We start from the raw sequence: 13,543 nt of genomic DNA, 5'->3' as shown, positions 1-13,543 counted from the left end.
TCGTTGGAAAGGTCTTTTAAAGCCCCGTCCAACTACACTATTATTGACCCTTATCATGGACCAAACTAAACTGGAATGGACGTTTTTATAAAATAGAGTGGGTTTTTGAAAACAGAAAGAAAGATTTTAATAAAAACTAACCGCAACACTTGACTTTCAAACATTTTCACCTCATTCCATTATGGTTTGACGTGACAGGTATTCATCACTGGGTTTGGTTTTGGGGAGACACAAATGGGTGTCTACAGGTGGGTTTAATCTCTTTTAGATTCGATTCGTACCATCATCCCCAAACATTCAGTCATGGTTGCGGACCACTATGGAGTTAGCAATCTCCGTGATCGTGAATAATGAGGTGTAATCTTCACACCCATGAACGGTTTACAAGTTTCTAAACTTGTTGGCAGCTCTTTTATCTCTAGCTTCTTTCCCTTTTGGACGCCACCATGCCTAAAAGCATGATCACAATAGGGCTCAAAATTAAGTTTGAAAATTTTCCTAAAATATCACTAACTCTTTTTGATCATGTGTGGATTAAAGATGAGATGGGAATGGAATTTAAGCAAAAGGTGGTTTATGACCGGAAACTGTCTTACTGTAAAAAGTGCTTAATGCTAGGGATGATTGCTCTATTTCCTTTAATCATTCCAAGCCAATTGTTGTGGCTAAGAAAGTTACTAAGCAGGTATGGGTTCCTAAGAAACAGCGTCAGGAACAATAGCAACATAAGCATGTCCCAGTTGCTGCTTATACTTTTGTTATACGTGAGCATCTGAATCATGATTAGAACTTAGTCTCGGGTAGATGCTGGTTAGAGAATTGCTATGTAGAAAGCAAAGAATAAAGGAGTGCCTATTACTGTTGCTAACTATTCTAAGCCTTTTCAAGAACAGGTTGTGCTAGGTGAGGTGGAGTTAGAGGCTCTAGAAGATGAAATAGCTAAGGTTACCCATGATGACCTATGTATGTGGAATACAAGGGATTTGAATGTCCAATGACCCATTTAAGCTGAGTGAGGTTAATAGGTTGATTAGTAATGATAATATCAAATTAAAGTTTATACCTTTTAAAACTAGAGTAAATCCCTTCATGACAAAATTTTAATAAATCATTATAACTTAATGTGAATAATATAATAAAATAAATCCCTTCATAATTTAATTAGTTTGTCGCGACATTGTTGAACATCCCCATCTTATATGGTTCATGATTTTCCTCCAAAGACAATTGTTGATGCACATCCAAAATCATTATGAATTCTTGCAATTAATTATAGTGCTTTTCTTCCACAATCTTCAATTCTTTGCTTATGAGCTTCTTCTTGTTATTAAAATTCTAATCTAATTAATTTCAACTCAGTATATTTGCATTGTACCAGTAAATGAAGTCAAAGAATTATTTCACTAGTTATTCCCCTCCCATTCATTTAGCCTAAAAGTGAATTTCTTTACACTACTAGGGCAAATGGGGAATTCTTCTCTAAGATCTCAACTTGTAAATGTTTTTGATATTGAATCAACGTCTTATTTGTTCTTTTACATTGATCTATCCCCACTCAATGAGGATATACTAATTGAAAACTTTTCGAAAGATGCTCAATTGTCTACTTAAAAAAAACGTAAAGATACATTATCTCCTTCCATATAGGTCCAAATTTTGCAATGGTATCAAATTTCTTAGAAATAAAACTTATCTTCAATCATTTCTTAAATTAGATGAGGTTCATGGATAACATTAATGTCATTTTCATATCTCTTTCTTGCCAAAGCATTGTTCAAGCAACCAGCCTGTTGCATATCCTTTTTCATAGTTTTCCCCAATGAAGAGAGGAATAAGAGGCTTTAATAATCTTGTCGGATTTTCTTACTATTGAACCAAAGGTAGAAGGGGGGGAGATTATGATTTACTCGAGGAATTGGACCACAAACATCAAGAGAAATTAAGGACTTTGCGACAGCTTTAACATGGGAGTTAGCTTGTTTAATATCCTTTTCAACAATTCTTCCCCAACAATCACTTTAACAAATTATCACATCGTGAACCTTGAGCTAGTAGGAATAGAGATACTATATGAATCACCTAAGGAAATAGAAGAGGAGCGAAACAACAAAGGAGGAGGGAGGACTACGACAAATCTACGCATAATAATCTGACAGCTGACACACATAATCTAACGGTTCATTAACAGATAATCTTCATAATAATATATATTTTTAAACCTTGATATATCCAATTTAAAAAATGACAATTAGTCAATGGTCCACTAGTGGGGCCATTGCTTGTTCATTTTATATTTCCAAAGCATAAAATAGCAACTTACTATAAGTACCCATTCAACCCAAATCCTCCCTATAGGCTATGCTAATTCCATCCACATCACACAAGCCCAAATCAATAAAACAATCAAATTAAAAATAAAAAAAAAAAAAAAAAATTATAGAAAAGAAAAATTAAAAGGGAAAAAAGACAGAAAAGTGGCCCTTCCATCTTCCCAAATCCCACACCCATCACATTCTCATCTCAGAAATCTGTACTACACTCTCTCTACCTTATCTCCCTCCTTCCTCCCTTCCCTCCCTCTTTCTCTCTCCTCTCAAACCAAACCAACTCACCGGTTTTAATGGAGGGCAACCAACCCCAACCACCGCCACCATCACAACCACCACCGGCATCAACCACCGGTTACCCCCCACCACCACCGCCACCTCAAGCCGGTCCTTACCACCACCTCCTCCAACAACAACAACAACAACTCCAAATGTTCTGGTCCTACCAACGCCAAGAAATCGAAACTGCCAACGATTTCAAGAACCATTCACTCCCATTAGCCCGCATTAAGAAAATAATGAAAGCCGACGAAGACGTCCGTATGATCTCCGCCGAAGCACCAATTCTGTTTGCGAAAGCGTGCGAGTTGTTCATTCTTGAGCTCACGATACGCTCGTGGCTCCACGCTGAGGAAAACAAGCGCAGGACGCTTCAGAAGAATGATATAGCCGCTGCAATAACTCGTACCGATATATTTGATTTCTTAGTGGATATTGTTCCGAGAGATGAGATCAAGGATGAGGCTGCTGGGTTGGGAATGGTTGGTGGGATTGTGGGGCCTACTGGGGTGTCGCCGCCTCCTGGGGTTGGGGTTCCGACTGCGAGTGGGGTGCCGTATTATTACCCGCCAATGGGACAGCCGGCGCCTCCTGGGGTTATGATTGGGAGGCCGGCGATGGACCCTACTGGGTTGTATGGGGTTTCGGGTCCGCCACCGCCGTCTTCGGCGTGGCAGAGTGTGTGGCAGGGTGGGCATGCCGCCGGTGATGATGGGTCGTATGGGAGTGCTGCTAGTGGTGGGGGGAATAATGGCCAGGGTAGCCTCGATGGCCAGAGGTAAATTTTAATTATCTACTTTTTCGGGTTTTTAATATTCGTAATTAATTCCTCCGTTTTTTAATAATTGCAATGTTTAGACTATTGTTCACACATTCTTCTTTTGATTGTGATGTTTAGGGTAACTTATTTTTGTTGTTGGATCTGTTTGAATTGAGAGAATGTATACAAGTTTGTGGCCTCGTGGTTGAAAGTGGAATTTTGAATTTGATTATTCTGTAATAAAATACTTGTAGTTTTTTCCCCTTTGGGTTTTTGTTGGAACTTGGAAGATTAAAGGCATAAACTTTATTAATTAAATACTAATTGTATTACACCAGTTAACGCGAAATACTTAAATAAATAAGATTACACCGATTGATAGAGTAATTTTTAATAAAGAAGTATTTTATATGATTATTATAGTAACATTTAATTGGGGTTCAGGTGAATCATTACTGGCTAGCTGCTGATTGGTGGAAAACTGTTTTTGGGGTTAGTGTAGGTGGTGGTGGGGGTGGGGGGTAGAGGACAAGTAGAGGATGCAGTTACTATTCTATACATTTTCAGAAGCACACCTCCATCCGCTCAATGGGGAGGCTGATTGGTCAATACTTGACTGAAAATCTGTACTAATTATAATTTAGGCCCGATTTGTTCAATTAAAATATATTTCCGTAATCCATCCTATTAAGATTATCCCATATTCCTTTTAGGATGTTCCATTCGGTTTGTCCTATTTGCCTTTTGGTATATTTTTTTATTTTCCCTCTTCGTCAACGTATGGGCTTTTGAAAAATGATCCCACAGGCTTTCTAATGAACCAATCTTTTAAAAAGTAAAATAAAGGTTATGGGGAAATCTTATTGGAACGGAGGAGTAACTCTGTAAATTCTACTATAGTGTGTAAAGGTGAGAAACAATCACAAACAAGCTCAAGTAACATAAACTATATTGAATAAAAAATAACCTTAATGGTTTTTCCTTTTGGAAAATGATAGTAATTTTTGGAGCTGCATAGAAGGAACTAAAAGTAGAGATATAAGCATAAATCTAATCGTAGTTACACCATTTGATGCGTGACTTTATCATGCTTTTTTTAAATTTATACCCAAGTAAGAAATTATCCTTATGCTATATTCGTTGCTAAGGGTTGTATATACCATGCAATAATGGGTTTTCTAAGCTAGGATTATGTTAAGTGAAACCTCTTTTAAAAAAAACTAAGAAAAGAGCTGTGATTAAAGGGGAAATCTGAGGAATGATTGAAAATTAATGGATGAGAGTTCACTTGCCTTGTTAAGCTGTTATGGTTGATGAGAATAGCACACTATTACATAACTAATGGTTTTGTATTTGATGAGAGTTGTCTCATATTTGTTGTTCTTGATTGGTGTATCCCCATGAAATAAACTGCCACTTGAATCTATTCTAAGATAAGAGTATACCATGTTGTGATGTATTGCTGAATGGTTTAGCTGAGCCAACAAGTGTGGATCTCTTTTAGTCATTGATGAATTGGTGTCAATGCTTAACTACCATAGAGCATGAACCTCTCAACTCTTAAGTCTCATCTGTTTGGGAGAAGACATTTGATTTAGGAGCTGGTGTAATTGAGGTTGCTATTATTAAGAAGTTTGAATTGGCTTTTGACATTGGAGATATTTCCTTAAGTCCACAAGATGGTATGATGTGATGCCGGAAAAAACTTTTATCCAACCATTAAATGGTTGTGTATTGGCAAACGATACATATTGTGGTGTATTGCCCCATGAAATAAAGGTATTCGGATTGGACTTGTCAATTGATTCATAATTGTGTCCATTTACTCTGGATTTTGGGAATGGTGGTATTCATCTTTGATATTTGAAGGGAAACACTGATTTATGCTGCCATGTGCTTTTTTGCAGAGTGTTAAGAATTTGCAAGTAATCATGTTAGTCTATAGCTACCTTGTTCCCTGTATTGACAAACAATATGATGTATACTATGTACTAGCTGTTGTATACTTCTGATTTTTTTTATGGTAGACTTTTCCTCCTAATTGGAGAACTTGTCTTCCATTGTCACAGAATTAGCTGTGAAAAGATCTGTTAGAGGATGGAGGGCTGATACCATTGTTTCTGATTAATATTGGTTCAGCTGCATCAAATATTCATTTGTATTAATATCCCATAGAGGCTATTAAGATGGCTAGGGGGAAGAGATAGGAGCGAGGATTGCACATTAGGGTTCTGTAACAAGTGAGATGGCTGTAGGTTGGCCAAGAATGATGCTTTAAGCTAAGAGCGACGACCACTGTAGAGAGAATATGTTAAACTTGAGAATTCATATTAGACATATGTGTCCAAATGTCGGATTCTACTAGTTCATGGAAATTGTCAATTTTTATAATAAAAAAAAATGAAACAAAATGTCTAAGTATTCATACCCATATCCAAGTGCTGAGGATCCAATATGGGTAATTGACCATAGCGTCCTTTTTAATGGTCTTGACGGGGTAATTGCAAGCTCTTCCAAATTTAGATGAAAGTAAAATCTTTTCTTTTGTGACTTATGGTTTTCAGAACAGCTCAGGATTGGAAAATTAGTACCAGTCTCAGCTTTTGAGTTGAGCACTTAGAAACAAGAATTTGAATTGGACAGATTTATAAGACAAATGTTTCTGGAACTAGTATGCACATAGTTAGATAACGTACTCAGAAGGCTAATATAACACGAAGCTCTGGAACTTTAATTGGACTCATCAAAGTATTATAAAAAGGTAGGTTCAAGAAAGGGGATAGTAAGTAGAAAGTACAGAGCAGAGTAGTTTAAAAAGCTGTAGAAAGAATGTAGCTGAACCTTGGTGTAATGGCCATATCTCATGTTGGTTCTAAGGTAGTTTCTGCCTCCATACCAAAAGTTCTCTGAAATGTTCCTCAAATGACTAGGCATCTTAACAGTGATAGACGTTAATTCCTCACTGCATGCAAGTCTTTTAAGTCATCCAAGATACTGAGTTATCATGCTTTGCTTGGAAGATCATACCCTTTAAATCAATAGGTATTTTAGATAGGATAGGCATCTATAATTGATTTTTATTCTATCTTTAAACTACTGTGAAACTGTTGAGTTCATAGGAATTAGCTTTAGTTATTTTTGAGCTGTTGCAGTTGTGCCTAGACAAGAACAAACTAATGAGAAAATCTTTTTTTTTTTTTTTTTTTTGAAAGTATTGAATAGTTTGATAGTTTCCCATGAACTCGCTTGAGGTTTTGGTGCATCGGCTGCCACTGAATTCTTGTCTGAACAGAAGGATTAATGACTGATACTCATATAGTTATTTTGTGTTGTGTGGTTCTGCAATCACATTTTCGAACTTGACTACAATTGCTTGAGGAATTTTGTTGTTTTCTTCATTCCCTTACAGAAGTATCATAAATTATATCTGCAATTTTGCATTAGGAACTAGGAAGAATGGCTAGATTTCCAGACATATAATACACCCTTGTATACAGGGTCTGCTGCTTTCTGATGCATCAGAATATGTATTAGTGCATGTCAAATTAGGTCTTTAAATGGTGCTATGTATTATTGATGGGTATTCTATGGACGGTAATGTCAGGCTGTTAGCTAGTTGGTTATGAAGCGCCTCTGAATACAAGTCGGTTGAGTGTAATGCCTTTGAAATTTGTTTTTTCGATTTGCATATTCATATATATTGTTTTTTGTTTTTGTTTATCGTTTACCTACAAGGTTTCAGCTATTTATACAACATTTTCATTGTTGCAGCTAATTAATTCATTCGCCGATATGTCCACCAGTGCGTTGTAGGGTGATGAGGCGTGCAGATCTCCGACAGATTATGGCATGCTTATGAACTCCTAGAGCACACTCCGGTGTTATTAATCTGCATATAATTGCTAATGTAATGACTCCAGAACTGCTAGAACACATTTAATCTTGTTCAGTGGCAGTCAAAACTCGAAATGATGCAAGAATTATGGACTCTTTACCTTATATTTGCAGTGCTTGTTTTAGCATCATGGCATTGCTATTTATGTGAGCTAGGAGTGTATAAGTTGTTGAGACAAAATCAAATGTCCAAACCAAATCAAAGAAAATTGATGATTCGGGTTTCATTTGATCTAAAAAGTGCTAGAAAATTTGGATCTTTGATTTGGATTTGGATTTGTTTGTAAAGTGTTTTGATCTTAAAAACTTTTTAATAAGTTGAATTTACATTTACTGATAGTTATGAGTATATCAACCTTGCATGAAAATGTGGTTTACATTTACATTTACACATTGCTTTCTTGTAAAATCCCGACTCACTTCGTTTCCTCATTTTTAACATGGATTAATTTTTATTATAAAAACATATTTTTATAACTTTTTATTAATTATTCTTATTAGAATAAATGACTAAATGGTAGTTGAACTAGATTTTTGAAAACAAACATTAAGGGCCTGTTCCGATTTACTAAAAACAATTGAACTGATTGAGGTTGAATTGAACTGAATTGTTCATGAGAGAAGGAAATTAGGAATTGGACTGAACTGATTATTGGAGCTGAATTGAATATGCCCAAAGTTGAATGTACTTCTAATGTTTTTATTTTCTATTTTTATAATTTTCAAGCTGTTTTAAAGTGTATGATTTCATTTAAATAATTTTCGTGTACAATAGGTGTACAATAATATTAATGTTATAACTTTTGTGTACATCGGATATATAAAAGGAAAAATTAGAAAAAATAATCCCAACTTTCATCGATTTAGGTAGAATAATCCCAACTTTCATTTATTCTAGAATAATCCGAACTTTGGGGTTCTTCTTTTTCTTCAATCCCAAACTGGTCAACGACAGTCAATGACCTGTTGTAATAAGTTATGTGCCATGTGTCGAGCTGCAATTGGTCCAAATTTTTTTTTAAAAAAAAAAGATATTTTTTTTAAAAAAAAAAAAACCCAAAAACCCTTAATCCCCCTGCCTGCCACCGTAACCCCCACCACCACCAACTGCAACCGCTAGCCGCGTCAACCCCTCCCTTCCCCTGCCCAAACAGTGCGCCCCTTTACCCCCAAACCCTCTGTGTCGATGTTTCGACCCATCTCCACCCCCAATCCCCTCATTTTCCATTCGAAACACCCTCGAAAACCCTCCCTCACTCCCGAATTCCCCCAACAACCACTTCCTCACCGTTGAAAACCCTAGTGGCTAGGATTTTCGATGGTGGGGGGAAGGATATTTGGGGGTTTTCGGGAGTTGGGGAGGGTTACAAAGGGAGTTTCGAGTGGTGGTGGTGGCTCGAAAAAGAGTTTCGACTGGTGGTGGCGGCGGAAAAGGATGGGAGGAAGTTGGGTCGCATCACCGGCATTGGGGGAGGGGAAAACCGGCGTTGGGGGAGGGGGGAAACTGGCGCAGGGGAGGAGCAGCAGTCGCCGGAGATGGAGTAGAAGCTGGGCGCATCACCGACGCAGGGTGGCCGTGGGGTTTGGCTGATTTTTTTTTTTTTTTGTTTATTATTTTTTTTGTTTTTATATTTTTTTAACCAATTAATGCATGACACGTGTCATGTCGGTTTTTTTTTTTTAAAAAAAAAAAAACCAAAAAACCCATTCAATAGGTAACCGGTATTTGAGATTGAAGAAAAAGAAGACCCCCCAAAGTTCGAATTATTCTGAATAAATGAAATGTGGGATTATTCTACAAAAGTTGATGAAAGTTGGGATTATCTTTTCTAATTTTTCCTATACTAGGGTATCCTACGCGCGCGATGCGCGCGGAGGGGCTAGCTCTTGCGGAGAAGTTGTATTGGCGTGTATTTACACCTTTGGTTAGGGTGGTAGACCTAATAATTTTAATACTGACTATTTGATTTATGTGCATATGTGGTGAATTTGTAGAATTATAAGAAAGCCACCAAAATCTTTTAAGACAATTATTTTTTAAATGCTCAAAAGTTTGATAGTGTTATATCAAAATAATTATTATTATATAATATTTGATTGTTTTCCATCCCTTCATATTTTAAGCGGCCATTGTTAGTTTAGAACTCTTAATTGTTGTGCATGTTTTAATAGTATTTAGTATAATATTTCTATCGTGTTTTTCTTCAAATGAATTTTTTTGTAAGCTTTGGTCATGTGGAGTAATAATATGTAAACAAGTTCTTTAATGTTCTACGACGACCATCTAATAATATCTATATCAATACTAAAGCAATAGCCAATTAGTTATATTTTTCATCTTAAATTCTCTTCATAATTAATACCATTTTTTTCTACCACCGATTTCCCTTGATTTTAGGATATTTAGTTCTTTATACCTCTTGATAACATACACCTGCTCAAATATCACCAAACTATTTAATATATGAATCCCATTCAATTTCTATGATGGATGTTGTTTATATGTAGACTTAAAAAGCTAATAAACCACATAGTGAGGGATAACTCAAGTGGTTAGAGCTCCCCTCCCGGTCCAAGAGATCTTTGGATCGATTCTCATCATTCGCCCTTGTGGCTCTCTAAACACCAAAACAAAGCTAATAAACCTTAACAATAGTTGCAATTAAAAAATGACAAGTTTTTTTTTTTTTTTTTTTTTTTTGGGGGGGGGGGGATGATAAGTTAGTAGGATTTTATTCCAAATCAAAGTTCGCAAGAGTCAAGAGACTTTGCGGAAATAAGAAGAGCAACTATGAAAAAGTAAAAATAAACAGTCACTTGGTAATAAACCGTTTCATTGTACATACAAATTTTTTCTTTTTAAAAAATAATAATAATAATAATAATAATAATATCATATAAGTGTAAAGCATTAGAATTTTTTAATTTTAAAAAAAATCATTACAAATTATTTGTTAACAAAAACAAAATTAATTGATGATATGTTTAATGATAAAAAAAACATTAAATATATTAATGATAGTAAACATATTAATGAGGGTATTAAAGTAAATACACATTTTGTACATAACTTTGTACATAGTTTTGAGGGTATGATTGGTAGTACACTATTCCTAAGAGAATGTTTCTACTTTTTATAAGGTAGGGATAAAAGAGTATTACAAGTATCTTTTGTTGCCCAGATTCCTTGTAGCAACAATATAAATTTAAGCCACTATTTAAGCTACTTCTTTTCCTATCAAGCAATTACCTTACATGACATCAATTTTTCTCAGTATACAAATTCTAAGCAATTTATTAGGGCATCGTTTGAAATAGTGAAAAAGGTTAAAACATTTCTGCTATTGATAAACGGAGGACATAATAAAGTACAAACAAGTTTAATTGTCCTCTACCTTACAAAAAGAAAAATCAAGTTTAAGGTACTACAAGTATGATTCAAAAGTAAGATAGAATAAATTACAATTGTTCATTTAAGATAATTAAGAGAAATCATCATCTCATGTAGATCCATATCTTTCCTTTGTTCAGCTGAATCATATAAAACATTTTCCACCACATAATCACCCATCATTTGATTATTGCTAATCATCCACTCATTAGGTGCAGCTAGCTGAGGTGCATCTCCATTTAACATGTCACACATCAATCTATCAGAGTAAACATTTGTAGTCGTACCTCCGTGTGCTATCATCATATAGTGATCATACGCAACCATGACCGGATTTGATTGCACTTGATCAGTCTCGTACGTATTCACATTATCATATAATGGATAACCATCTTGAGAGCAACATTGGTTATTCATGAACATTAACTTCTCATGATGACTAGGGTTTGACAAAGTAGACTCAGTAGTCGCGTCTAGAATAAGGTGTGGGCTTTCTATGGCATTGCTCGAGGTGGTTGTGGACACCGAGCTAAGAGAGGTTGATGAGGTGGTGTTGGTGTTTAGCAAGGTGGGTGTGGTAGTGGTGGTGGTGGCGGAGTTTAGGTATTTGTTTTTAATGTAATCTTGTAAGATAGATGGTTGATTTTTAGGCTCGGGTTCAACCTTATTCTTGTTATTGTTCTTTCTCTTTGAATTTTGCCTCCTTTTGGTGGCATTCCAATGGTTTTTGATTGAGTTTTCGGTTCTCCCAGGAATTTTCTTAGCAATTTCTGCCCATCGATTGCCAAATTGCTCATGAGCCTCTACTAGCATCCTCTCTTCTTCTTCGTCCCATGCATCTTTCTGAAATATCATTCAAAGTAATTTACAAATAAGCAAAATTTTAACAATTACATTTATGCATCATGTAATGGTCGTTGTTTTATCAAATTTTATATCAAGATCGATGTAGGAAAGTTGGAAATTTATTTTACTTAGTTATTATTTAATTCCATAACATTATATTAGTTCTAAATATTTGTAAGAAAATTAATACTCAATACCATTTGGCTATTTGAACGAATGTAGCATTATCTCTATATTTGATGCTCATCACCTTTCCACTTCCTCTTAAACTCTTCAATTTTCCGTAAGGAAATCATTTTATCATTACAAGAAAAGAAAAAAAAAAAAAAAAAAAAAAAAAAAAAAAAAAAAAAAAAAAAAAAAAAAAAAAAAAAAAACAGACACACACAGACACACACATTTTCCCTTGGTTTAATTTACAACATGCGAAAAAGGAGTTCTATTAAAATTATACAATAACAATTGATAATTAAAAACATTACATAACAAAAATTATGTGCTATGATAAGTATAAAATATTTATCACTTTAAATTATGTGTCACAATTAGTGTGAATTCTATTTCGGGGTGAAAATACAAGAAAGGATTTCCTTGAACAGAAGCTAGAGAATTTTCACTTAAGAATAAAATAGTAAAAATCTTGTTAAAGTTTTTTTTCCAAAAATATTCCAAATGCAAATAAAAATTAACTTACTCAAATCATGATTTAATTAGATGCGGACTCAGCTCTAAGCTACTCAATTACAGTGAACACTAAATAGGTAAAAAAAACTTTACTAATCAATTTACTTAAATCAAATATATATATTCATCAAAAAAAATTTTGATCCATACCTTGATATTATCTCGTAGATGGTTAATCCACCTTTCACGACATTGCTTCCCTGCCCTTCCTACCATCTTCTCTGCGATGAAAGCCCATTTACGTTCACCATGTTTTTCCACCAAGCTCTTGAGTCGACTTCATTTAAAAAACATATGGAAAAAAAATTCTTACTATCATTAACATGGAAATATATCAAGAACTAACTTACTTCAAAAAATATGATAAAAAAATTTTCTAGCTAAAACCCTAGCTCAGAACGAAGCCTTCATGAGTGAACAAATATATCAAAATGAAAATGAGTAAAAGCAAAACCATTGAATTTCTTTTACAAATGAAGAAAGAAATACAACAACAATTTATCTATTTTGCAATAATAAATTAAGAAAATAAAAAAATACAATAAACACTTTTTTTTTTTTAAAAAAAAAAAAAAAATTGAAACCTAACATGAAATAAACAAAACCATTCAAGCTAGATCTTTAACATAATAACATCAAAAAAAATAATAATAATAAATAAATAAATAAAAAATTGAGAAAAGAACATTACTTAGGATTTTGTTTTGTGTGTAAATTATTAATTCTATATCATATGCCAATAAAATATAGAACTAATAAGGTGGTGTTTATGAAACAAAAAAACAAACAAACCTGTCTTCGTCTGTAGACCATTGCCCTATAGCACAAGCTTTTCTTTTTTTCCCCTTAGATGATCTCCACCCCTCAAACACAAGAGATTGTTCTTCATGTTTAGACGACGATCGTTGTTCTTCATGTCTTACTTCACTATTTTGAGACTCAACTTCTTCAAAAAACAATCCATTTGCACTACTATTATGCATGGTACCAACACCATAAAAATGATTATTAGGGTTATTACTACTATAATAACCATTACATGATGATGATGATGCAAAATTGCTTAAATAAGCATGATCTAGGGTTGTTGGTACGACAGTGGTCATGACCTTATTGGTGGTAGGAGTGGTTGTTGTTTCCAATTTAGTACTTTGGATGAAACGGGAAGACGTGGTGGTGTAATCGCCGCCTAGCAAAAACCTATCAATGGCCGTTGATGGAATAGAAGGTAAAATATATGAGTAGAGTGAAGGGTTTGGATTTTCTAGTAAATTAATATAAGAGCTACTAATTTCTTCTTCTTCCATGATCATGGTGAAAGAAAGAAAAAGAAAAAGCGTTGTTAGTTAGATTTAGGATGAT

The 13,543-nt window shown here is 34.6% G+C and overlaps 1 protein-coding gene across 1 annotated transcript; it reads left to right on the top strand.

Annotated features, from left to right (window-relative positions):
- Positions 1-2,352: 2,352 nt before the first annotated feature.
- Positions 2,353-7,609, top strand: LOC145597715 (nuclear transcription factor Y subunit C-1-like). Its single transcript, XM_081653954.1, has 2 exons — positions 2,353-3,384; positions 7,138-7,609. Exons 1-2 carry the CDS (start codon positions 2,621-2,623, stop codon positions 7,139-7,141), a joined length of 768 nt encoding a protein of 255 aa, XP_081510080.1. The 5' UTR covers positions 2,353-2,620; the 3' UTR covers positions 7,142-7,609.
- The last annotated feature ends 5,934 nt before the right edge of the window (positions 7,610-13,543 follow it).

This window comes from Chenopodium album, chromosome 20 (assembly GCF_948465745.1).
Source record: "Chenopodium album chromosome 20, dcCheAlbu1.1, whole genome shotgun sequence".
NCBI classification, from domain to species: Eukaryota; Viridiplantae; Streptophyta; class Magnoliopsida; order Caryophyllales; family Amaranthaceae; genus Chenopodium; species Chenopodium album.
Note: the sequence above shows the minus strand (reverse complement) of the source record. Positions and strands in the feature narration are given on the sequence as shown.

Excerpts from the sequence above, each read along its gene's own strand:
- LOC145597715 (XM_081653954.1), top strand. The coding sequence starts at position 2,621 with ATGGAGGGCAACCAACCCCAACCACCGCCACCATCACAACCACCACCG.